The 25,811-nt window shown below is 55.2% G+C and overlaps 1 protein-coding gene across 1 annotated transcript in view; it reads left to right on the forward strand.

The window, feature by feature from the left end:
* Atp6v0a1 (ATPase, H+ transporting, lysosomal V0 subunit a1) overlaps positions 1-25,811 on the forward strand; it is a gene marked incomplete at its 5' end in the record, with an annotated part of 46,310 nt that overhangs the window by 11,439 nt on the left and 9,060 nt on the right. The window contains 15 exon segments of the mRNA XM_005394459.2: positions 1,223-1,301; positions 2,753-2,850; positions 3,793-3,921; positions 8,667-8,770; positions 9,009-9,135; positions 10,936-11,018; positions 11,867-11,960; positions 13,771-13,983; positions 15,755-15,905; positions 16,224-16,363; positions 16,805-16,962; positions 17,338-17,428; positions 20,304-20,422; positions 21,532-21,745; positions 22,060-22,167. Of these exon segments, the coding sequence (XP_005394516.1) occupies positions 1,223-1,301; positions 2,753-2,850; positions 3,793-3,921; positions 8,667-8,770; positions 9,009-9,135; positions 10,936-11,018; positions 11,867-11,960; positions 13,771-13,983; positions 15,755-15,905; positions 16,224-16,363; positions 16,805-16,962; positions 17,338-17,428; positions 20,304-20,422; positions 21,532-21,745; positions 22,060-22,167 (1,908 nt within the window).

The raw sequence follows: 25,811 nt of genomic DNA on the forward strand, positions 1-25,811 counted from the left end.
ATTTTAATGACTAGACAGTATTACTATGGCGTAGCTCGAAGGTTTACAACATAATGACTTTATTTACTTTCAGCAGCATTTATCACAACCGATTGTAATTATTGGTCTGCGTCTGTCTTTTCCATGGAGCTGAAGACCAGGGTGTAGCTTACTATTAGTGGTTCTCTTATCATTAATCTTGTTTTTTTACCTTAGCTCCCATCTGTCTAATATTAACAGGTTGAGTTTCAAAGAGAGGACCATTGAGTTGATGAATATATATATATAAATATTTATACATATATATAAATGTGTATGTGTAATGTACACATAAGTTATTTTCTAATACATCTCATGCACATACACATGTAGTTGTGGTTATAGTACATGTGTATATCCGTGCACATGTATGTTTGTATCACTTACATGTATCCAATGAGCCAGCATGTGATATATTGTACCACACACTATAGCATATGTGTGTGACATACGCACACATCCACATATGGTTAAGCTCATTAATTATTTTTGCATTTCTGAAGCCGGACACAGCTAATGCTTGGTATTTTCTTCAAGCCTAGTACAGGGTCTGGCACACATTTGGTGTTGAGTAACAATCGCTCCTTAGGGCTGGGCATGGTGGCGCACGCCTGTAATCCCAGCACTTGGGAGGCTAAAGCAGGAGGATCATTGAGAGTTCAAGACCAGCCTGGGCTACAAAGTGAGCTCAAGGCCAGCCTGAACTGCATAGAGAGACCCTGTCTCAGAAAGACAAAAACAAAACCACTCTTTATTTGCATAATCTACTAGTTGTGTCCCCACCTTTCTTTGCTACTAGAGTGCAGGTTTCCTAGTGAGCAGGACCTCTGTGTATCCCAGAAAGCCTGTCCCCTTGCTTTGAAAATCACATGTGTGAGTGAACAAAGCAGCCCATCTAGGGTGGAGATGCAGGTGGGGTTTGCTTTCTGTCCCCTCGGCCAGGCACATGGGGCTTCTGCTGTAGCTGTGTGGGGCTTTGGGAGGTGCGGCTTTGGCCCCCATCCGCCCCCGCCATGTCCCAGCAGCAGGGGTCCTGGCTTAGGTGGAAGGTGGGCCCAGAGCCCCTGCCAGGGACTGGTGGGCGGTTTTGATCAGTGTTGCGTTGTGCACTGACTCAAAGGAGGGTCTGCACCTTGCAGGCTGTGTTGTGAAGCAGGAAATAGATGCAGGGTTAGAAGGTTTGTACTGTGCTCTTATTTTTCAGCTGAATCCAGATGTGAATGTTTTCCAGCGGAAGTTTGTGAATGAAGTCCGAAGATGTGAGGAGATGGATCGAAAGCTCCGTACGTACATTTTGGTCTGTGTGGTCCTCCTTGATGCTGGTTTGTTTCAGATGGGTGACCATGTTCTTTGAGTGCGTGAGGACAGTCGTGCAAGAGGAGGAGGAGGACAGTGCTGCGGTGGTGACGGAGGGGGAGGTCGTGCCCCAGGTAGACTCGGTGGTGTCCGGATGAGGCGGTCTTCGTGGGCACCTTGCTGATCAGCAGGCTGAGAGCGGACAGCGCCTGCGTTGTTTCTCACTAGCGCTGCGAGCGCAGAACCACATTACAGAGCTCTGAGAGCTCGCTCAGCACAGCATCAGCTTTAGGTGTCAGCCAGCTCCTGGGCTACAGCCCCAACTCTTTTTATTTTGAGACAGGTTCTTGCCAAGTTGCCCAGGCAGGACTCGCACTTGTGATCCTCTGGCCTCAGCTTCCTAAGTGCTGGGATTACAGGCGAGCGCCACTGTGCCTGACTGCAGCCACCTTTTTATTTGAGTGATGAGAAAGGAAGTCCCATTGAGGACGAGGCACTTAGGAATGAAGGAGTGCTTTGTTACTTCTGCTCCCTAACGTTCTTCCAGGACGGTGCTACTTGTTTAATAATTGAAACTCTAGAAATCAGCGTGTTTTAGTGATTTTCCCGAGCATGTACGCGCTCATGATGGACTCCTCGTTTGAGGTGGAGCTGGCTGGCTCCAAGCACTGTGGTCTTGCCACTCTACCGAGCCAGCTTACAGTTAGCTAGCTGATAGGAGAACTGGGCCTCCCCTGTACAGGAAGTAAATCAGCAGTTGTCAGCTGAGAGACTTTTCTGGTGCTTGGAACCCTTAGTCCATACTCTGCCTTGAAATTTTTATTTTCTACACTTGAAACAGGCTCAAGGGGCTGGGGTAGAGCCTGTGGCTAGTGCACGGGAGGCCTTGGGTTCCATCCCTGGCACCCAGCAGCCCACACGGACACCAGCCTGGCTGCACCCGGGTGGAACAGTGCCTGGGGACCCTTAGCCATTTTCCAGGGTGTGGGTACCAGCCAGCGTCAGGCCGCAAGAGGGAAAGCGGGCGTGGTGGGTGGACCGTCCTCTGCAGGCTTGCTTGAGCCTGAGAGGGACACCAAGAGGCTGTGGAGAAAGACCTGCTGCTTTTCTAGGAAAAGTTCTTCCACTCTTGGGACAAACCTTGTTCTTTTACACTGAAGTACCAGAGACGATGCAGGGCACACACACGGAGCTACAGCCCTCCCTGAAATAGGGTCTTGCTGAATTACCAACTTGCCGAGGCTGGGGTTAAATTTAGGACCCTTCTGTCTCAGCCTCTCAGAATGCTGGGATTACAGGCTTCTGCCACCAGGCCTAGCTTAAATGAAACTAGGTTTCATTATAGCTAGGTTTTAGGTCATTTTCTCCCCTCCCGCTCAAATAATAGTGACTCCAGGCATGTAGGGCTGGCGCGAACACTTTGCTTCTGTCATTTTAGGATTCGTTGAGAAAGAGATAAGGAAAGCGAACATCCCCATCATGGACACTGGCGAGAACCCGGAGGTGCCCTTCCCCCGGGACATGATCGACTTGGAGGTAAGCGCGTCTGGAGAGCCAGATGAGTCTTCCTAGGGGAAACAGAAGTCACTTTCCGGGGTGGGTGGAGCGTGCAGCCGGTCTTGTAACCTGGTGCGTGCTGTCTTTGATTACGGGTTTCTTGAGGATGGAATTAAAGTGTGGTCCCCTTGCACAGACGCCAGTGTCTGAGCAGATCACACCTGCTCAGCGGAGGAGCCCTTCTGGAGTACTGTGACAGTCTATAGCTTCATAGACTGAGGGGTAGTCACCGGGCTTTCTTTTTTTATTTATTTTTTTCTTGTCTTTGCAGTACTGCCCCGATTCATTTGCCCTGAGCCACATCCCCAGCTCCTTTTTTTATATCTTGAGGCAGTGTCTTGCTAAGTCACAAAATTGCCCAAGCTGGGCTTGAACTTGCAGTCCACCTGCCTCAGCCTCCCAGAGTGCTGGGATTACAAGTGTGCACCCCAGCTTGTCTTTCTTATACTTGATAATATTTATTTGTGCCTTTTCTTGGTCTTTTTCTTTTTTAATGGTACTGGTGATTGAACTCGGGCCTTTGCACTGAGCTATATACTCAGCCTTTTAAGAAACTTTTTTTTTTTTAAATTTTGAGACAAGGTCTCACTAAGTGGTTAAACTGACCACAGTGGGTTTAAACTTGCAGTCCTCTGCCTCAACCTCCCAGGGTACTGGCATTACAAACACACAGCAGTGGGCTTGTTGGTAATATTTTAACAGTCTAAAATCCCTGGTGAAATGTACCGCATGTAACATAGACTTGGTAGACAAAGAAAGACTAGTATTAAGCCAAAACACTGCATGGAGAAAGTTGCTCTGGTAAAGTCACGGCCGCTGTGGCGGCTGCACTGACTCTGACGCTTTGTCAGCGCGGCTGCTGTTCGTAGGTGCTGTCTTCTGGAGCGAGCCTCCTCAGCTGAGCTCCGTTTTCTCCTCTAGGCCAATTTTGAGAAGATTGAGAATGAGCTGAAGGAAATCAACACAAACCAAGAAGCCCTGAAGAGAAACTTCCTGGAACTGACCGAGCTCAAATTCATTCTCCGCAAAACTCAGCAGTTTTTCGATGAGGTCAGCCTATTGCTTCTTTCAGCCCTTGAGTGGCTGATACTACTCCTGCGCAAGTGGGCCATTTTTTTATTCCAGTAATTATTTTAATTTGCTAGTTTGGGAGCAATGCCATTTTTGCACTCTGTTTTAGTTGAAAAAGTCAGATTATGTTCCATTTTCATGCAGTGCTCAGCCAGCCATGGTTCTGTATATTTTTACATTTTCTGCAGTTTTTCATCTCAACATGGGAAAAGGAATCCTACAGACACTGTGTAGACGTAGTTGAAATTTTTACATTACATTTATGTAAACTGTATTACAAGGTAAGTACATGCTTAAGGTTAAAGTAGAAGAAAGAAACACTCGGTTATACACAAAACTGTAACAGAGATTTAATATCCAGACCTCTGGCATTGGATGGCGACTTTGATGTCATTCGCCGTGACACTGCCTGTGAGTCCTGGGTTGAGGAGGCAGGTGTGGGAGGGGCCAGGTGACCGGCCCTGCCGAAAGGGCTTGGCGTCAGAAGGTCCCTTCTCCCCAGTGAACCTTGGCGGGGGCTCACCTTGCAGCCTGGGTGTTTCCCCACACTAACAGATCGGTGACTCTGCTCTTCCTGTGTCTGTGCCCCCAGCCCGGGAAGATCAGTGCTTACGCGGTGGCTCCTGGCTGTCACTGTTCATACGCCTCCTGTAAAGATTTCTATTTGCTGCACAACAAAAACAAACTGGGCCAAGAGTTAGGAATACAATTGGCCTCTGATACCCTCAGTTTTGCTTTTATTCTCTGCCCTTGGGAAGAGACCAGGTCTCTATAGTTCTCTGGGCCAGAGCCGCAGGAACGGCTCCCTGTGACCCAGGTTCTCTGCCCTCTGAGTCAGGAGCCCCTTGGTGGGTAGGGCAGCCATCTGATGACAAGGTGTGTCTGAGGCCTGCTGGATGGAAAGCTACTAGTCTAGAACACATTGTTGTGGGAGTGACATGTCCCACAGCGCCAAGGACTGGCCCAGAGAAGCCGTGCCAGGAAGCAGCTCTGTGCAGGGTGGCTGGCAGGGCTCCCCGCTGCCCCGCTGGCTGGAGTTGCTTTTGTAGTGGTGGAGCCGCCCTGGGACCATTCATTGTGTACAATTGGGGGAGAACGTTGGGACAGGCGGTAACGTCTGAGGCTCGTTTTCACTCCTGCTGCCTCGGGAGGCCTGGGCATGTGACGCACTCTCCGCAGGTGTTTAAGGCCTTTTGCTGCAGCAGAGCCCGTGGAACATGTTCTGATGCACAGAGCGTGCACCCCAGTCTGCTCACCCCAGCACGCCTGCGTTTGTGGTCGTCGATTCCCGAGAATAAGGCCTGCTCCCCTGTGTGACTCACTTCGGGAATGGTCCCCGGGTACAGTGCCCCATATCCTTGAGGATGAGCGCTTTGCTTTTTCCTTTTTTTTGGAGTTCAGCATGAAACCCAGGCCCTCATGCACCTGAGCACGCACCCACCTGAGCTGTGCCCTTGCGTGGCCGCCGCCTTCTCTGTGTGTGGCTGCCCATGGTGCGCTCACTGCACCCGGCCCAGTGCGGTACAGCGTCGCCGGAGCTCAGTCCTTGTCCCTTCAGCCGTCCTGGCTCCCTTTTGAGGGCCCTTCATTGTGCTTGACACTCGGAAGTGCCCCTGAGCTCTGGATGTGAGGGTAGAGCAGGCACGTCCTATGGATCCACTGAGAATCTCAGTAAAGACGGACACATGGCCCCCTTGAGATGTTATTTATAAAGTACTCGTGCTTAGCATGACAGAGGCCTTGGGTTCAGTGCTCTGCACCAAAGAAAAAGAGATAATAAAAGAAAATAAAGATAAAATAGTAAAAATGAAATAAAAGGAACCACTCACAAAGATGATACATAATTTTCAAATCCTATAGGGATTTAGGATTTTAATTTCATTTTCAAATCCTGTAGGGAATTTAAGATTTTAATTTTGTGATTACTGAGCCTGAACAGTAAATGCCCATTCTTGGGGGCTAGCTGTTACCCCGCCTGCTGGTCCAGTCTTGGAAGCCCTTGGAGCACGAGGCCAGGCTGTGCCTTGATTTCTCCTCTGCTCCCAGCCCCTGTAGCAGCGCAGGAGTCCCCGGCGGCCCTGCCCATCCTCGCCACTGTCACACAGCTACCCCAGGCCCTCGCCACACCCCCGGCCTGCTGTGCTGCCAGACAGCACCGTCAGGGCCCAGGCCTCGCAGAGGGACCACCCGTGTGTGTGTGTGTGTGTGTGTAAAAAGTGCACGAGGTGAGCAGACGTGGGACCCTCAGTGTTGAAAACACAGGTTGAAAACAGACAAATTTTTCGTGAGTTTCTTGCTTGCCTGAAATTGTAATGTTTGCAGACGACCTTAAACACTATCAGTTTTTAAACTGCTAGTCTTTTTTATGCTTTGGTGAATATAATCAACAATCTACAGTAATGAGCAAGCAGAAAGTGGGTAAATTGGAGCATGATTCTCTGCGTATTTAGGCATGGGGTTGTGATCGCCAGGGGAAACGTAAATAGCTACTGCATATCCGTATGATTGAGATGATACAGATTCAGCGGCGCCCTTCTCGGCCAGAGCGTTTACGATGACTTGTTAATGATTGCCCTTTTCTCAGTCTTCTTGCTTATGAAGAGCTGTAAGAGCTGGAGAGATTTCTCTGCATCTTTTACCATAAGCAGCATGACATAAGAGAGCATAAAGAAGACTGGAAAAGTAATGGTTAATGGCATGCAGACCCCGCCTTCCTTTTCTTCTGCGTTTTCCATCCATCCGCTTTCCTCTGTTTCTTTCCCATCTGCCACATCCTTCAGCTTTGGGTGCGCACTGCGGGTGGTGAGCGGTCTCTCCCTCTCGGGAAGTTGGGTGGGGAGGAGCTGGGCCGTGGCGGGGCCCTGGGCTCCGGGAGGGCTCTGGACCATGGCCTGACAGGCGCCTGCTGCGTTCCCTCGCGGAAGGCTCGGATCTCAGTGTTGTGCTTGGTGGCCAGGGCCAGGGCGGTGGTTTGGAGGACACCGCAGTGTGCAGGTGTTCAGGGTTGGAGTCCCTCGGGTCAGGGCTGGGTGCACAGCACAGTTTCAGGTGTCACTCTGAAGGTTAGAATTTTCAACTCTGCCCTCTAGCACTGGGGAGTCTTAAATGGGAAGCAGTGAGGTTAGTAATTAATAGGATATTGCAGTAGGCACTTGATGTGATTTCTGTAGCTTTTATCTCTCCAAGAATCCCAGCTCCAGCCTGGGTGCCTTCTGGTCGAGGTGTGTTGCTCCCTGTCCCTCCGTGACATTGCAGTTGACTGGGCCCTGCCACTTGCGTGGCGGTGGGACAGGGTCCTGTGGGCCCACTCAGCTGGCTGAACTCGGGTTGTCCGGTCCGCAGGCCAGGTGCTTGCATCAGGTTACTGGACGCAGAGCCCAGAGAGCCCTCCGCATGCTCATGGCAGCAGGCGTCACTGCTGTCGCAGCCCCGGCTCGGGAAGCCCCTGGTGTCGGCCAGGTTCTCCCGGTTCTGCTGTGCCCTTGTTCTCGCTCTTTCGGACCAGCCTGGTCCTCACCTCGCAAACTCGCTGCCCTCCCCCAGCCTCGAGCCCTCTCTGGGCTGCGCTCGGTTCCCCCTGACTGACGGGCCTGGACCTGGGACTGTGTCTGGTGAGGGCCTCCTGTGGCATTTTTGATAATGTGGTTGACAGGCATAGGTTCAATTCAGAATTTGGAATAAAAGTGATAGAGAAAGAATTATTCTGACTTCTGTTCAGTTTTGCTTTTTGAAGAAGCCGGTTTTTCACGGTCTTTGGTCAGATGAGAAGCCCTGGGTGTTAAAGTTGGGAGACCAGGCAGCAGAGAGGCAGACTGGGTTTGGCTTTGCAGGATGGCTTCTCTTTCTGCCAGCGCAGAGGAGCAGCATAGTGAGGTGATGAGACACCCGTGCTGCCCCTTGTCCCCGCTGCAGTATACAAGCTGCCCCGGTGGACGCCGTTCCGACCCCTCCAGTCAGTCTGGCCCGGAGCACTGAGTCATTGATTATCTGCTGCTTTTCCTGCTCCGCCTGGTTCTGGAGCTGTGTTCCCAGGGCCCTTCCACTCTAAAGCCTGCAGACATGTTACAGACGAGATCCTGATCCTGTCGAGAGACAGAGAGCAAGCACACTGCCCGCTTCACGAGGTGAGGCCTGCAGCTGCCGCACTCCTGCACCTTGGAGGAAGGAGATGCACTTTCAGCCCCGTGAGGCCAGCCTCTGGCCCTGCGGAAAGCTCCCGTGTCCCCAGTCTCTGTGGCTGGAGGGCCTGGTCCCTAGAGCGCCCCAGTCCTCCTGCTCACCCTGTGTGCAGGCGTGCTGCCTTAGTCTCGCCTGGGAGGCACCGTCTGCCTGTCACAACAGCCCTTGGGCCAAGGTCTGGTTTATAGCAGCTTCTTGTCTGAACATGGAGAGCGCTCTGTGCGTTCGTGGTTCACTCGGAAACGGGGAGAGAACGGCTTCCACAGGGTGGGGGCAGCTTTACACGCCTCACGCTCACTTCCTGTCTGTCTCATTTCCAAGCACTTCTCCAGGCGCTTCCCGGGGGCAGCTCCGCTTTTCTTCCCTCCTGTTTCCCTCCTTTGTTCCTTCCCTCCCTTCCTGTCTTCCCTTTGTGGGTGTGTCTTGCCTTTTGGTGGTTTGGTTTCATTTTTTCCATCTCTCTTTTCTGAACCTATCTCCTGGTTCCTCGTTCCCTGCATGCCACTAACTATTTTCATTAGATATTAATTGATTTGTGAATTCAGGCTGAATTGCATCATCAGCAGATGGCGGATCCAGACCTGTTGGAAGAGTCCTCATCGCTCCTGGAGCCCAGCGAGATGGGGAGAGGCGCACCACTACGGCTGGGGTAAGCCCGCCCCGGACTCGCATGCTTGCGGTCTGGTCCGGTGTGACATTGGGGGGCAGCAAGGCTGGGATTCACCGGCTGTGGGGCGCACTCACTGCTGGCCTGTGTAGCAGCTCGTGGCCGTGAGGACGCACGGCCCTGTGCACACAGTCGGCCCCGTCCCCTCTCGATTTTCTCTGGTGTCCTGACCTTGCACCGTGCCATGGAGCAGCACTCCCAATCTGCTCTTCTCCCCCAGCTTCGTGGCTGGCGTGATAAACCGGGAGCGCATCCCCACTTTTGAACGCATGCTGTGGCGCGTGTGCCGAGGGAACGTGTTCCTGCGACAGGCTGAGATCGAGAACCCCCTGGAGGATCCTGTGACTGTAAGACAAGGGGATGGCGTCCCCTGGCGTGGGTCTTGCAGAGGAACTTAGTGTAGGACACAGCGTGGCGCCCCCCTGCGTCCGCTTCTGCAGCCGCCTTCCCTGTCCTGCGCAGGTGGAGGACCAGAAGGGCTGCCCCGCCCCCAAAATAGTGTCTGCAGTGCACAGGACCTAGATGGGTTTTTAAGCTTTACCCTGTTTGGATTGGAAAAAGGGTTTCTCCAATTATTTAACACTTTGGCCTTATAGATTTCGTCTTCCTGATTGGGAACTGAAGAAAAACTTGTCTCTCAAGAAAATGAACTTAGGAAGGACAGCAGGTTCCATGTTTGGTAACATTCAGTGTGAAAAGAGGGGTGACTGTCAGGCATGGGGGTGCACTTAAGAGGCTGAGGCAGGAGGATTGCTGTGAGTTCCAGGCCAGCCTGGGCTACATAGTGAGCTCAAATCCAGCCTGAACTAACAGTGAGACCCTGCCTTTAAAAAAAAAAGAAAAAAGAAAAAGAGGAGTCACTTCCTAAGCTGCGGGCTTTATGAGCTGATGACACTTCGCTTGGTAAGATTTCCTGGCCATCTTGTTTTCTGGGAGGATCGGAATTTGTTAAGAATAGCTGCCGTGCAGGACGGACGGCCCTGCCTGCCGGTGCTCTGGAAGCAGGAGCAGCCTCGCGTCCTGGCCGAGGAGTTAGAAGCAGAGCTTGTATGTACTGCACAGACTTCACTTCCTGGTGCTTCCACATTGTTAGATTCCCAGAGTTGGGGTTCCGTGACTTTCTCAGTGTTACTTCTCTGCCTGAGAAGAGAAACTGAATTGCAAGAGTGCGCAGACGTGGACAGGGTCAGCCGGCGACTGCACGCCAGGGCTGGATGCTAGGGCGAGCCCCTTTACCCAGACATGTCCGCGGCCTCTCCAGGGCTCTCCAGGGCTAGTGGGGAAGTTCGGGGTCATCGTGCTGGCCTCCTCCTGGCCACAGACAGGCAGATGTATGAGCAGACTGGGGAAGGGCCGGCCTGCCGTAGGGCAGCATAGCCGGGAGGGTTAGGGCTTGAGCCTCACACTCCTCACCCCAGGTCTTTATCCCTCTGAAGGGCTGCTCCTTGTCTGCTCTTACCCAGTGTGCACTGTTCGATTATGAGCGGTTGTAGCAACCAGAGGCCACCCGGTTAGCGCCGCGGCCCTCGTTTGCTCCGGTCTGTCTGTCTGTCTGTCTGTTTTTTTTTTGTAGCAGGAATCAAACTCATGACCTTGCACTTGCCAGGCTAGTGCTGTGCCGCTGAGCTACATCCCCAGCTGCTCTGGTCTTTCTGCTCCTTGCCCATACCTTGAGTGTGAACTTGGCCTTTGGAGCGGCCGCTTTCTCCCCTTCCCCTGGTCTGAGTTAGCAAATGCGGGCTTCTCCGTCACATTCTTCCACGACTCAGTTCCATGTACTTATCGGCCCTTTCCTGAGACTTTCTAAGCCAGGACAGACAGAAAGGGCTTCTTCCTCTTCCGCTCCTCTGTGGCCTTCGTCGTGCAGCTAAGAAGAGATGGACAGTGAAGCCGGGTAGTAAGATGCAGAGGACGTAACTGTAGCTCGTCTGCCAGGCCCCGGGGCGTGTCTAAGAGCAGACTAGTGTGCCCAGAAATTACAGCCAATGCCCGTTGCGACAGTTCAGGAGTTGGGTGGGCACGGTGGCTGCAGCACAGGTGGCCACGACCTTACAGCTCCTGGCATTCCTCTGCCACCCTGGAGAGAGTCTCGAAGGGTGTCTTCCAGACAAAGAGGTCTGAACCCTGCCTTTTGTTTCTGTGGCCAGGGCGACTACGTGCACAAGTCCGTATTTATCATCTTCTTCCAAGGCGACCAGCTCAAGAACAGAGTGAAGAAGATCTGTGAGGGGTAAGGGCCCCCCACCTCCACTCGGGCCCCAGTCCAGCTGCCCGGCTGCAGAGCCAGAGCAGCGGGCTTGGAGCCTTTCTGCCTTCCTCAGCGTGGGGGTGCGTATTCTAAGCCATTACAGACAGGCCAGAGCTGTAATCCCAGCACTCTGGAAGGCTGAGGCAGGAGGATCCCAAGTTTGAGGCCAGTGTGGACAGCTTAATGAGGCCCTGTCTCAAAATAAAAAATAAAGAGGACTAGCAGTGCAGCTCAGTCAGAGTGGGTTCACCACCAGTACCACAGGGAAAGCACAAACAAAACCCAAGTTCTTTTTCCCAGAAGTCCGGCAGGACCCTTTGTTCTGGGGCATGGCCGCGTAGTGCATCACGCTGCGTTCTTGCCTTTTGCAAAGTCTGTCTTGCGTACAGAATTTTTCCATGGCATTTTTCTCCAGTAATTTATAATACAATCTCTTTTCCTTTTTTTAATCTCCAGGGAATCTCATAGTTACAGAGAAGGTCTCGATAGTGCAGATGTCACTGTTGTCCGCAGGCCTCTTCACATAAATAGCTTTAACACATCAGTCTGACCTAGCCCTGCTTTGGTCCTGCTCAGTAAGTTATCTTCTGAGCTTGTCTAAATTGAAAATGTTAAGACACTTAGAGCTGGGTGTGCTGGTGCCTCCTGTAACCCTAGCACGTGGGGCAGAGGCAGGGTTACAAATTAGAGGTCAGCCTGGGGTACGTAGCAAATTCGAGGCCAGGTTGGACTGTATAGAGAAACCCTACCTCAGAATAGCAACCGCTAAAAAGGGAAAAAAAAGCAACCACCAAGTGTGGATGTTCCTCAGGCAGTGTTGTGCATTGCAGGTTCAGGGCTTCGCTCTATCCCTGTCCCGAGACGCCACAGGAGAGGAAAGAAATGGCTTCAGGAGTCAACACCAGGATCGATGACCTCCAGATGGTATGCAGAGGCGGGAGGCCTCTCCTTCCGAGTGTGCGCTTACTCGGGTGTGCTGGGTGGCCCCTGCGGTGGCCCCAGATACCAGTCAGAGTGCGTCCCGGGTACGAGTCCCTCTGGGCGTGGGGAAGGCCTCAGAAAACCGCTGCTGGAGATAGCATCCGTCACTCACGGAGGAGGCAGGCGTGCTGTGTGTTCAGGTCCCCTCCGCCTCGTGAGGCGGTATCATTTATAATCAAAACCTAGTGTGTGCAGGTGAGGAAAATAACTGGAGGATGCGTACAGATAGCATGGGGCCTGCAGAGCCTCGGGCCGCCTTCGATCCCAGCCCCAGTCTGGCCCTGGAGCCTCGGAGGCACTGAGGGACACGGTTACTGGGTCACAGTGTGTGCCACTTATGCACAGCCGGTCCTGCGGGGCTTGGGGAGGAGAGGGGAGACTGCGCCCACAGTGGGAGTCCACTGCCTCATCCCTGGCACTGCCTTCCAGTAGTGACGCAGAGGTCACAGGTGTGCACCGACCCCTTCCCTTCCCAGCCCCCACCCAGGGCCTGGACCCCACTGGCTGAGGGACACTGGTGGCTGTGTGGGCACAACCTGGGCACCGGGCCCGTCTCCTCGGAGGCTGACGGGCAGAGTCAGAGAATGGTGTTAAAAATGCCTAGAATTTAAGTTTCTAAAAACCCAGCTATAGGAAGTGAAACTTTCCAAAGAGATGGAATACAAAGAGTAGGGTGGAGAAAGAAAAGCAGCTATTCCACGCATGGCACAGTCACACGCAGCCTTCCCAAAAAAGGGTGGATGGCAGCCCTGGGACAGGAAGTAACTCTCCTAATGTCGCGCCAAGTTTACCGGTCACATGAGGCCTTTGCTTTTTTTATTGCCTGGTTGGCTGTTTTTTTTTTTTTTTTTTTTGGTTTTTCTCCGGTACCGGGAACTGAACTCACGACCTTGCGCTTGCCAGGCAGGCGCTTTTGCCGCTGAGCTAAATCCCCAGCCCCTGCCTGGTTGGCTTTTTGAGACAGGGTCTCACTATGTATCCCAGCCTGGGCTGAAATCCTCAGTGATCCTCCTGCCTCAGCCTCCTGTGTGTTGGGATTATAGGCGTGCACTCCCATGCTGGCTTGGCCTTTGTTTTTAATGTCTGCCAAGTCATCTCACTGTGTGAGGACAGCTTTTCAGGACTCACTGCTCCATTCTGGCCTGAGCTGGGAACGTTAGCATGGTTAGTATGAAGCCTTCCCCTTTAGAGGAAGGTGGGAGTTTCAGGTGGCTTCTCCTGTATTGTTACAAGCGGCTTCTTGGCCTGTTCCAGCGGTGAGCGCTGGGCTTCCTGTCAGCCTGAGATTGGGTGCTGCGGCTTTGGGCTGTGAAATGCCCCTCGCCTTCCTCTGGGGAGCTCTGTCCCGGGTGCCAGGCTCAGTGTGGAAACTGTTCTCCCTCCGTGAGGGCTGCAGATGTGGCCACACGGCCCCCCAGGACTGTGGATGTCCTGATGTCCCTGTCCGAGGCAGTCGGCGCGGCCTCTTCCCTCCCCTCCTGGTGTAGGTGGGACATTGCAGGTCGCTGTCCTCGTCTGAGCTCCTAGCCCGGCTCCGGGGAGCCGCTGCCCCTCGCCGTGCCCAGCAGAGGGGCACGCACATCTGTTGGGTCCTGGGTCTTGGGTATTAGTAATTAGGACTCACGTTTCTTGTCACTGGACCAACAAACAAAGTTTATTTTCAGAATAGTTTCTCTGCAGTCCCTCTTAGAAAGCCGCTCCCGAGAGGGAGGCCTGGAGTCCAGGCCCCAGCTTCCGCCCTTCTCCCCACAAGGTTCTGAACCAAACCGAGGACCACCGCCAGCGTGTGCTGCAGGCCGCTGCCAAGAACATCCGGGTCTGGTTCATCAAGGTGCGCAAGATGAAGGCCATCTACCACACGCTGAACCTCTGCAACATCGACGTCACGCAGAAGTGCTTGATCGCGGAGGTCTGGTGCCCCGTCACAGACCTGGACTCCATCCAGTTTGCGCTCCGGAGGGGCACGGTGAGTTCGCACGGCTGCTGTGCAGCAAGGACCGCGACAGCCTTGTCACCATGGGAACCCTGCATGTGCTCGTGCGTCCCGACAGCGCGCATCCTGTCCTGGGTGGCCCGGGGCTCCGGGAAGCGCAGGCCGTGAGGGGAGCAGCGTGGCCGTGGCTTGCCGTCCTGCCAGGCTGACGGCCTCTCTCTGGCTGTTTCTGTTGGGAGGCTCGTGGATGGCTGCTGTCTCAGCTGCCACCTAGGCCCAGGTCACGGGGACACAGCGCGAGCTCGGTGACCACACAGCCGCTGGGCGGATGTGACAGTGTGCGAAGCTCCCGCCAGCCCAGCTGAGCGCGGGCCCTGTGTGTGAGGAGGGGCTCTGCAACCCACGCGACCATAGAAGTCTTCAAGGAGGGCGGTAGTGGGGTGACACGGGGTGCACTCTGTCACAGCGATTGCCCGGCACGGACGAGGCCTCCATCGCCCGCACCAGGCACACAAAACAAAATGAACGCAAGCAAAGCAAGGTGGCATTGGTGAGGCCTCTGGAAACCAGAGGTGATGAGAAGGCAGGACGTGAGGGACAGTGGCATGTGCTGGGCAGCCTGACGTTTTATTTTCTTTTGTTTCTTGAGACAAGGTCTCGCTGTGTGGTTCAGTTTGGTCTTGAACTCATAGCGACCCACCTGCCTCAGCCTCCCAGACAGGCGCTTGTGCTGCTGAGCTACATCCCCAGCCCTGCCTCAGCCTCCCAAGTGCTGGGATGACGGGCAACCGCTATGACGGCGGCAACAGAAGGGTTGTTAAAGAGCAGGTCAGAGGCTTTGCATTTTATCCCGAGTTAGAAGGCAGGGAAGTGATGAACAGTGAGGGGTGCGGTGCTCTCGTAGGCGGCAGCCAGCATGGCTATCACCTGAACACAGGAAGGGACAGTGACCCCAGGCCAGGACTTGGTGGTGGAGAGGCTGTGGGCTTTGTGGGGCATCTGAGGGAGATGAGCAGGTCCGCAGTGCCTTTGGTTTGCAGCAGGTGCAGGAGCAGACCGGGGGAGAAGCCAGGGTATGTGAGGCCCTGAACCCGCGCTCCATCTGGAAGGCAGTGCTCAGAGGAGCAGCTCAGTGGGTAGAAGGGCAGAGCCACGTGGGTGCCCCGAGGACACCCGGGGCTCCGAGGGAAGTTGGGAAGCCTTGAGCAGGAGCTGCTGGGGGAGGAGCGGACGCACCAGCTCCAGCATCTCAGGCGCGGGTGGAGCATGTAGGCTGCCCCGAGGCCGAGGCTAGCAGAGCCTGCGCTGCTCCTGGGGCGCAAAGGAGCACACAGTGCGCCCGCAGAAGTGGAGGGGGCTCGCTGCTGTCCCGGCGGCACAGCTTAGAGTTACCGTTGTTTTGTGAGACGGAGTCTTGCTGATTGTGGTTTCCTGTGCTCAGACCCCATCGCCACTCCCTACCCAGCCTTTTGCTGCTCACCTTTGGTAAGGACTGCTTCCAGCAAGATGTGTTTTTGTTTATTTTTTTTTACAATTTAAAAAAATTTCATTGGTACCTTTTAGATGTGTATAATGATCACATTCTTCACAGGGAATTTATACCTGTACGTGATATATCTTGCTGCTGCTTTTTCCCCAGCCCCCTCCCTCCCCTTTCACCCCTAGCAAGAGTTTTCCAACTTTTGGGTCTCAAACTTGTGGGTTCGACCCTCCTGCCTCAGCCTCTTGTTCTCGGCTTTAATATTCTTTGACAGTCCACCACTGGTAGGAGGGCGACCTGAGCTTGGTGTGCTGTCTTCCGCAGGAACACAGCGGCTCCACTGTGCCCTCCATTCTGAACAGAATGCAGACGAGCCAGACGCCCCCGACGTATAACAAGACCAACAAGTTCACATCTGGCTTCCAGAACATTGTGGACGCCTACGGGATTGGGACTTACCGGGAGATCAACCCAGGTACGACGACTTGGCTGCCTTTCCTGGGAGGGCTCAGGTCAGGTTCTCCAAACACCTCACTGTAAGCCCCAGTAAGCAGCTGGCTTCAACACAAAGCTGCCGGTGGCAGCTCTGCATGAGCCTGTGAGGGGGCGCTGTGGACGCAAGCAGATGTCCTGCCCCAGGTTGGGTGCTGGCGGCGGCCGGCCCCTGCCGGCTGCTTGGAGGGGGATAGGGTGCGGGTCTGGCTGGCGCGAATCGGCGGTTGGTCTTAGTGGAGGAGCGCGGGCCGGAACCTGCTTGCTCTCATGCTGTTCCTGTCCCACGGCTTCTCCCCAGCTCCCTACACCATCATCACCTTCCCCTTCCTGTTCGCCGTGATGTTCGGGGACTTCGGCCACGGCATCCTGATGACCCTCTTCGCTGTGTGGATGGTGCTAAGGGAGAGCCGCATCCTCTCTCAGAAGAACGAGAACGAGGTGCGGTTCAGCTCTGTCTGCTGGGTGTGGCACTGCCTGGGGCCCGAGCAGGGAGGAGGGCCCGGCCGGGACAACTTAGCAGAAAGTGAGAAAACGCACCAGGCTGGGGATGCGGCTCAGTGCCAAGCCCTGGGTTCCACCCCAGCACTGATAGAAAACAAAGAAATAAACCAGAAATCCAAAGTTACATCTGCACTGGACAGAAGTTTTGTAATTTCTCATGCACGGTTAGGAACATTGCACCTAAAAGTCTGTTATCCATGAAATCACCAAAGGGGACACGAAAGCCAGGGTAGCTTAGTGCGGAAGAGGCCCTGTGTGTGTGCGGGTGACGTCTGTCTCGTCCTCATACGCCCGAGCTGGGCAGGTACATCGATCGAGGCGGCCGCGCGTCAGTGTCGCCACAGCAGGTGGAGCACTCACTGCTGCCGCCTCTTCCAGATGTTCAGCACCGTGTTCAGCGGCCGCTACATCATCCTGCTGATGGGCATCTTCTCCATCTACACCGGCCTCATCTACAACGACTGCTTCTCCAAGTCTCTGAACATCTTCGGGTCGTCCTGGAGTGTGCGGCCCATGTTCACTTTCTATAACTGGACGTAAGTCGCAGGAGAAGCCGGAGCTGTTCAACTCTGATTTCGGACAGGCGGCCAGCTGGCGCCCCCGCCCCCGTGCAGCGCGGTGTCCCTCTCACTTAGCCTCCAGCCAGCGCAGCGTGTTGTGGCTTCTCATCTGGTGTCCAGACCCTCAAGTTGCATTTTTATTTAGTCAGTGAGTGAGGAGCAGCCCCCGAGCCCCTGCTGAGCTGCGTGTGTCCTTCTTCGGGGCTGATGGCTCCTCACTCGGCTGCGGCCCCTCCTCTCACTGAAGAGGCAGCGTGGGTGTGGCTGTCGTCCATCCTCTGGTGGGCAGTCCCGGGCGGGGTGGTTCCTGCTGTCCATGTCAGATTTGTCACTCTGCCCCTCTCCTGGCAGGGAAGACACACTCCAGGGGAACCCTGTTCTGCAGCTGAACCCAGCTGTGCCCGGCGTTTTTGGCGGCCCGTACCCTTTCGGCATTGATCCGGTAAGACTCCTGCCGTCTTCCACCCACTGCCATCTGGAAGGGAGGGGGTGGACGTGATGGCAGACAGCTCTGTGCTTTATGGCTGACATGTTCTGTTCAGAGTGCGTCCCAGCCAAGTGAGGCCCAACCGTGTTGGAAGCCACATGTTTTTTCTAACACTGTTTATTTCTTTTCTTTCGTTTATTTTTTAATTTAATTTTGGTGGGGAGTACTGGGAATCAAACTCAGGGCCTCACACTTGCCAGGCAGGCACTGCGCCACTGAGCTATATCCTCGCCCTCTTTCGTCTGTTTTTGAGATGGGTTCTTGCTTTGTAGTTCACCCAGACCTTGGAGTCACCGTGTACCCCTGGTTGGCCTTAAATTCGTAGTGATGCTCCTGCCTCAGCCTCCTGAGTACTGGTGTTACAGGTTCCAACACTGCTTATTCCTGTATAAGGACCATGTGCTAACCCATTGCACCACTAGAGCTCCAACACTACATATTTCTGAAGTAGCTAAAAATATTGACTGGGAAGATTGATTTTTAAGACACTGCTTTCCGGTTCTCAATTCATTTCTCCTCAGTTTGTTTTTTAAAAAGGTTTACCACATGGTTTAACAAAGCAGAAGTTAGTTCTTTGCAGTGGATTTCAGATTTCTAGACTTAACTTTCTATACTTAGCAAAACTTGACCTCAGAATTGTTTTTTTACACATGCTGTAGCAGGTAATTGTGGTCAGCTGTTTCACTGTGTGAGCTGAAGCAGTAACACCACATTAGACGCGAAGATTGCAGGGTCCCGAAGGAGAAGCGGGGCCTTGTCAGGGGAAGGACAGGTCCTTCTAGAACGCGAGAGCCGGCCGGCTGGAGAGCCCTCCGCGCTGCCCGCTCAGGAGAGGCTCTGGAGCGCAGGCTGCGAGGAGCTGGCTCTGGGCACAGAGCGGGCGCCGGGGCTCGGTGCTGGGCTGGCTGCCAGGAGTGTGGGTCGCCGCCGCCTGCGCAGCCTCAGGAGCTTCAGGGCTCCCCTGGTGACGTCTCAGGCAGGATCGTCCAGGGACGGAGGAGGAGCCGCGAGTGAGTCGTTCTGCATGCAGAGGCCATTTCCGTTGGGCCAGCTAAGGATTTCACTGTGTTTTGCAGCTGTGCTTCCTGCTCTGCAGCCCCCATGCGTCATCCTTGGGGTCCTTGTCCACGTCAGTGGTCTCTCACTGAGCCCCCTCGCTGAGCGGCAGGGCGCACTCGCGGGCTGCACCCCCTGGGACAGCCCGTCCACCACGCCGTGCTCCAGGGACAGCACTTGCTCTCCATGGTGTGCGCGTGTGCATGCATGTAGGGCACTGAGCCCTAGACCTTCACACTAAGCCCTGGACCGGCCCTTTCTTCTTCATTTTGAGACAGGGTCTTACTAAGTTGCAGGCTGGGCTCCAACTTGGAGCATCCTGCCTCAGCCTCCTGAGGAAGTGGGATCACAGTGTACAGTACCACACCCTGCTTTGAGTATTTTCAATCTGGCTGTGGTTGGTTGAATCCACTGATGTGGAGCCTGCAGATGTGGCACTGGCTGTATTTCAGTTATCACAAGCTTCAGTCCCCTGCCCAAAAGCATGAATGAACAGCTGACCAAAGCTGGTGGTACTGAGGTGCTTACTGTGGACCTGGTGCCGTGCTAGCCCTCGGCACATTGGCTTAATCGTCCATTCTGTGAGGTAGACGCTGCTGTCCCTGCACACACGCGGGATGCAGGCTAGCTGAGGCCTGGCAGTGCCCCCAGGCTCATGGAGCAGCTCCTTCTGGACTCCCTGTTGTCTGCCAGGCACAGTGCCGCTGGACAAGCAGCTCTGAGACCCGCTCCTGCCCCACATGTCAGGCAGTGGCAGTGGGGCCGTGACCGTGTGTGCCGGTGTTCTGAGGTCACCGGATGTGCACAGGGAGACGTTGGAAGTTCTCAGGGCACAAGGTGCACACGACCCCCTGCTTGGAGTCATAGGCCTGAGCTAGAGACAGCTGGGCCGGACAGAGGACAGTCACATGCCTTCACGTTGGAGGTAACCGAGCCCCCGGCTCAGCAGGAAAGTGTGCCGGTGAGGGTGTGTGCTGTGGCGCAGGGCAGAGCGGCGCGGCTTCCTGAGGCCGGCAGTGGGGCCCGGGCAGGGCCTGGCACGCGAGAACAGTCGTGGCTTAGGCTGGGTGACAGATGGCTGTGTGGGGCAGAGAAACCCCAGGACAGCAGAGGGGGCATCCTGCCTGAGGCTGCAGGGGAAATGCAGGATGGCCGTGGCCTAGCACTCGTGACCCGTGGCTGCAGCCCCAGCATCATAGCGACGTGAGCCGCAGCCGTGGGCTGAGGAGCTGCACAAAAACGGGTGGTCACAGCAGAGATCTCCTGGGACGAATCGGGCCGGGGGAGAAGGTGTGGGCAGACCCGGCCGCAGCAGAAATCTGGGCACGGATTGCTGTTTGTGGTGCTAACGAACCACTGCTGGGCTGGGGGTCTCCCATGAGCAGAGCTCACACTTAGCATGCACAAGGCCCTGGGCTCTGTCCTCCAGCACCAAGAGAGAAAGCTGTCGTTGTGCATGCTCTAGGGTGACGCCCGCACCGGGGCCAGGCTGCAAAGCCGAGTCCTTGGCTTTTAGCCCGCTGCGCTGCGGTAGTCCCAGGTGAGGTGACGCGGTGTCCGAGCCAGGCTTCTCAGTGACCCAGAGTGGGGACGCGCAGGGCGGGCCCTGGCCGGCAGCTGGTGCCAGCGGCTGTGGCAGGTCAGCACTGCTCCTGCTCTGTGAGCCCAGGCCTGGAGTTTCACGTGAGGAAGCAGGCCTTTCCTAAAAAGGGGAATGCTGTCTTCCCACATGAGAATTCTTTGTGTGATGCTTTTTCTCTGCTTGGGTTTGCAGATTTGGAACATTGCCACCAACAAACTGACCTTCCTCAACTCCTTCAAAATGAAGATGTCGGTGATTCTGGGAATCGTCCACATGCTGTTTGGCGTCAGCCTGAGCCTCTTCAACCACATGTGAGTAGCTCTGCCCGTCGTCAGGAGAGGTGAGGCTCTTCCCACAGAGGTCAGAACGATTGGAGGGGGCTTAGTGAGTGCCAGCCTGGTTCTGTGCCATTGTACTCATTTCATAAAAACCAGGTGGCGCTTGCATGTTTGTTTGAGACAGCGTCTCACTGTATAGACCAAACTGGCCTTGAACTGGAAGTTCTGCCTCAGTCTCCTGCCTGAGTGCTGGGATGGCAGGTGTGCCCCACCACACCCTGTTAGATAAAAACCCCGTGGTCTGGCTGGGTATGGGAACGCACAGCTGTCCTTCCAGCGCTTGGGAGGCTGAGGCAGGAGGGTTGCTGTGAGTTTGAAACCAGCCTGGGTTACACAGTTCAAAATCAGCCTGAACTACATAGTGAGATCTTGCCTCAAAAAAACAAAAACATTTAAAAAAAGCAAATACACATACACTAACCAAATGAGAATAAATGTTAGTCCCTTGCAACTTACGATTGTAGTAAAGCTTCAGTGATTTTCATCAAATTGAATGAATTCCTTTTCTCTTGATGTGGTACGTGTCTGTAATCTTGGCACTCTGGGAGACTGGGACAGGAGGATGGCCAGTCTGAGCAACTTAGTGAGCTCCTATCTCGAATATAAAATAATAATAACTTGAAAAGGGCTAAGAGCCAGAGTAGTGGTGCATGCCTGTAAGCCCAGCACTCGGGAGGCTGAGGCAGGAGGATTGCTGCAAGTTTGAGGCCAGCCTGGGCCACAAAGTGAGTTGAAGGCCAGCCTGAACTGCATAGCGAGACCTTGTCTCAAAAAGACAAAAAATAAAAAATAAAAATAAAATGGGCTAAATATCGCTCAGTGTGAAGGCCCTGGGTCCTACAGAGGTTTTGGGGGACCTGTGGCGACACTCTCCACTATACTGGATTCCCGGCTCTCACACGGAGGGAGGGTGGGGAGCCCTCCTTGCCCAAGCTCTGAGAGTGGTGCTTCACCCCGAGTTCTGTCCGTGACCCTCAGACACAGACTGAGCGAGCCTCCAGTGGTGCAGTCTGAGCCTCACTCTCCACAGGGGCCTTTCCTGGTCTCTTCCCCACCGTACATTGAGCCCTCTACCTCTGCAGCTACTTCAAGAAACCCCTCAACATCTACTTCGGGTTCATCCCGGAGATCATCTTCATGTCCTCGCTGTTCGGCTACCTGGTCATACTCATCTTCTATAAGTGGACGGCCTACAGCGCACACACGTCGGAGAGTGCACCCAGCCTGCTCATCCACTTCATCAACATGTTCCTCTTCTCCTACCCCGACGGCAACGCCATGCTGTACTCCGGACAGGTGCGTTGGCGGCCGGGCGCAATGCTGCCTCTGCCAGGAGCCCGGACCTTTCTCTTGCCTAGGAGCTGAGCTTTCGTGTTCAGCCCCAAAGTCCAGGTCTGAGCGTAGGCCACCTCCTCTGCCTGCAAGGGTCCCTGTGGTTTCTGAACCAGAAAGGGCAGCTCTCGGGCATGTCGCACCGCCGCAGGGTATGTGAGAAGCCCAAGGCTCTCACAGAGATGCACGGGACACTGCTTGGGGAGCCTGGGCTGGGCCTCGGTGAGCGGCCCCTCTGGGACGTGCTCATGCGCCGCCGTCCTGCCGCCCCCCTGCAGAAGGGAATCCAGTGCTTCCTCGTGGTTGTCGCGCTGCTGTGTGTGCCCTGGATGCTGCTGCTGAAGCCGCTGGTCCTGCGCCGCCAGTATCTGAGGAGGAAGCATCTGGTGAGTGTCTGTTGCATCTGAGAGTCACTGCACGCGTGGCAGCCTCCAGAGGTTATGAACCGCTGTGCATGCACAGGGATTCGCCTACAAGCACCAGCGCACCCCGGGGCCGCTGATGACACAGACGCACACTTCGCGCCCAGCCTCTGGGCCTGGCTTGAGGGCTGGGTGGAAAGCAAGGCACAGCTCAGGTCCTGGTGCTGAGCAGAGCCGGGCCTGGGCTGTCTGACGCCTCTCAGCCTGAACCCAGCTGTCAGAGCTGCAGGCGGGACCCACTCGTGTCGCTGCCCTGGGCGGCCTCCAGGCTGCCCGAGACTCTGCCTTTTAAAATGAAACTTGCGCTGGCCAGAGTACCCGGGGAAAGGTTTGCTTTAAAGCACGGTGGTATTTTTCTTCTCAAAAAGCAATGTACACGCGTCTGCGCCCGCACACGTGTGTGTGCTTGAGCTCTGTGCCCAGCAGCCCCGGGGCTCGGCGCAGACTCGGTGCCCGTAGTGCCCATGCCCCGGCGCGACCCGCCTGCGGAGAGCAGTGAGTTATGAGCGCCTCCTCTCCCTCTCCCGACCACCTCCATCCTCCATGCCCCGTCGCTCGCCTTCCCGCCTCCTCCCGTTCTCGTTTCCTTCTTCTCTCCCGCTCACCATCAGGAAGGGCAACCCGTGGAGGCCCCAGGCAGCCCAGCCCCGAGCCAGCAGGGACTAGAGGCAGCAGCGGCTGCGACAGTGAGTGAATCCCGGCCAGCCGCGCACGCTGAGTCTAAGGAGGGGCAGACAGTGCGCAGGCTGCTTTGTCACAGCGTTGAGAGTGGGGCCGTGTGTCCCTGGGGAGGCTGCCCCCTCGCTCTCTGAGACCGTGGCAGAAGCACTCTCCACGTCTTAGAACGGACTGGCTGGTCGTTACCTCTGTCCGCCAGTCCCTACTCGGAATGTAAGTACAGCGCCGTGCAGGGCCGAGCGGCTGCTGTGAGCGCCCCTCCCGTCCCGTCCCGTTGCCCTGACCCAGGACGGCGGCTCCAGGGCTCCTGCCCCATCCGTCTGTCCACACTCCGTGAACACCGGGCGGGCGAGTTTCCGCCACTGAAACAAGGCTGATTCTTGATCCCAGTACTTGGGGCTCCGCCTCAGCAGTGCTTGGACGTGTGGTCCCTGTTCACAGTGATCTCTCTCAAGAGCACGAGTGCAGAGGTGCCGCCTCCTCACGCGCAGTTCAGACGCCTGCACGGCCTCGGCCTCCTCCCTCCCCTCCTCGTGCTGGACAGCTGGTGTGGCGGCCAGCGGGCTTCTGTCTTTACATCTGATGTGGCGCTGGTTCCCTTCTCCCTATACGTCTGTGTAGGGACCAGAGTCACCTTCTGCCTTGATCTTCCCTTAAAGACACTCACTGTGATTCAGTCACAGCACTTAGAATGTTAGGCATTTGAATATTTACTCTTTAAATTTCTTTTAACCAGTCTTCTAATGCATTGCCAGCAGATTAGCATAAGGCCTTCTAGGCTATGCGTCACAGGGTTTTCTAACTCTCCTTGGTAGCAGCTACTCCTGTGTGCCAAGTCTCAGTAGCATTCAGTCCTTCCAAGAAGTGGGCGTAGTGGCACATGCCTGTAATCCCAGCACTCGGGAGGCTGAGGCAGGAGGATTGCCGTGAGTTCGAGGCCAGCCTGGGCTACAAAGTGAGTTGAAGGCCTGCCTGAACTGCTTAGTGAGACCCTGTCTCAAAAAAAAAAGTCCTGTGAAGAAATGAAACATGAGGTGGATGAGTGTGTCCTCCAGGTGGCTTGGCCATTTTGAACTCAGCCCACAGCCAGCCTCTAGAACTGCTCTGAAAGGGCTGGTGTTTGGGAAACAAGGTGTTTTAATCTTGGTGCTTGAAGCTGCTTTCGGGCAGGGTCTCTCCTCCCTGTGCGCAGAAGACCCTGAAAGTGCGTCTGCGCCGTGGGGGCTCTCCCACGCGCTCTTCTCTTGCGGCTCCTGGCGGCCTCAGGTGCTTCTGAGCAGGTCTCGATGCTCTGAAGCCTGGCACTGTCTCCTGGGAGGAGCCCGGGACGCCCCGGTCTGGGATGCGGTGTGTGTGCCGGCCTCTCTCCGCTCTTCTCCAGCCCACGTCTCTCTGGGCCACAGCACGGACAGCGGTGCTGCCGGGAGGGAGGGCCTGTACCCTTGGCCAGGAACGCTCAGCTGTCCTTGTGCTGTGCTCCGTCCCCTCAGCTGTCGAGTGACGGGCTCTGCCTTCTCCTTTCCGGCTGATGGTCCCTCTCCCCTTCCTGTGCCTCTGAGGGCTTGGGTTCTGAGGGGGCACTCCTCCGCGTCTCTCATGGGAGCTGCTGCCTGGGGAGCTGCACAGGTGGCCTCTGCTCTGGGACACTGCGTCCTGCACCCTCCTTCCTCTCCTCCGACCCGGCCCAGGACATGCCGGGTGCCCCTCCTGGGCCCACGGCGGCCTTTAGTCCTCCTGTGAGGGTGGTGGTCTCGTGCCCACCTGGAGGGGCCCAGGTTACAATGGTTCCCAAATCTGACTATGCGTTAGAATCAGCTTTGAACTGACAGGTGGGGATTAAAATGTGTGGTGACTGTTTAAAAAGAATTGTCACAGTAGTTGGGCTTGGTGGTGCATGCCTATCATCCCAGCGCTTGGGAGGCTGAGGCAGGAGCATCGCTGTGAGTTCTAGCCCAGTCTGGGCTACATAGTGAGTTCAAAGCCAGCCTGACCACAAAGTGAGGTCCTGTCTTCCAAACAAAAAATGATCACAGTAGAAGACGTTCCGTCATGTGTCCCTCTCAAAACCCTCCCCCTCCCCTGCATACTCACCCCGGCGTTCTTGCCTCTTTATTGCATGTGATTTTTTTTTTTTTTTTTTTTGGTACTGGAAATCAAACTCAGAACCTCAAACTTGGCAGGCAGGCGCTGTGCCACTGAGCACCATCCCGGCCCCTCTCGCCTCTCTCTGAGGCAGCTCTGGAGTCCTCTCTCCTTAGCACCTGCACGAGGTGTGATAAAAATACAGCAAACACTGCTGCTGCTGCGAACGCCAGCCCACGGAAAGGCGGGCTCGGAAGGACACGCGGGGCCCTCGCCCACCGTGCTCCCCAAAGCCAGAACGACCGTGAGGGCGCAGCATTTTGACTGAGTCCAGACAGTGAGGCAGCCACGAGCCAGCAGCACTGCAGACGCAGAAACGACTTCCGTACCTGCTCAGACAGCGGCAGGCGCGGCAGATGTGTGTGACGCGAGGGGAGGTCTCAGCGGGACTCAGGACAGTGTGTGTTCCACTGGAATAGCGTTTTCATTTATTCACCATGTTTTTTATCATACCTCATATTTCTCAGGAAACTAAAACAAAACAGAAAGGGGTTTTGTCCCATAACCCAGACTGTCTTCCACTGAGGTCATAAAAATAGAGAAGCAGGAGGCGCCCTCGGCCGGCGAGGGGCACGGCACTGCCGACAGGCCCCCCTGGCCTCCTCGGTGGGCGTCGGTGCAGGCAGGGGCTCTGCTTCCAGCACGTGTCACCTGTGGGTACAAGTGTGTGCATGCGTGTGCGTGTGTGCATGCCTCTGTGGTGTGGAGGCGGGTGCAGCACTCTCCTGCCCCAGGGTTTAGCAGGTGTCTCAGTCGTCGTTTCCTCCTGACGTCACTCGGTTCTCTGT

The sequence above is a fragment of the Chinchilla lanigera genome, unplaced genomic scaffold (assembly GCF_000276665.1).
Source record: "Chinchilla lanigera isolate Chin_1 unplaced genomic scaffold, ChiLan1.0 scaffold00050, whole genome shotgun sequence".
Classification (NCBI taxonomy): Eukaryota; Metazoa; Chordata; class Mammalia; order Rodentia; family Chinchillidae; genus Chinchilla; species Chinchilla lanigera.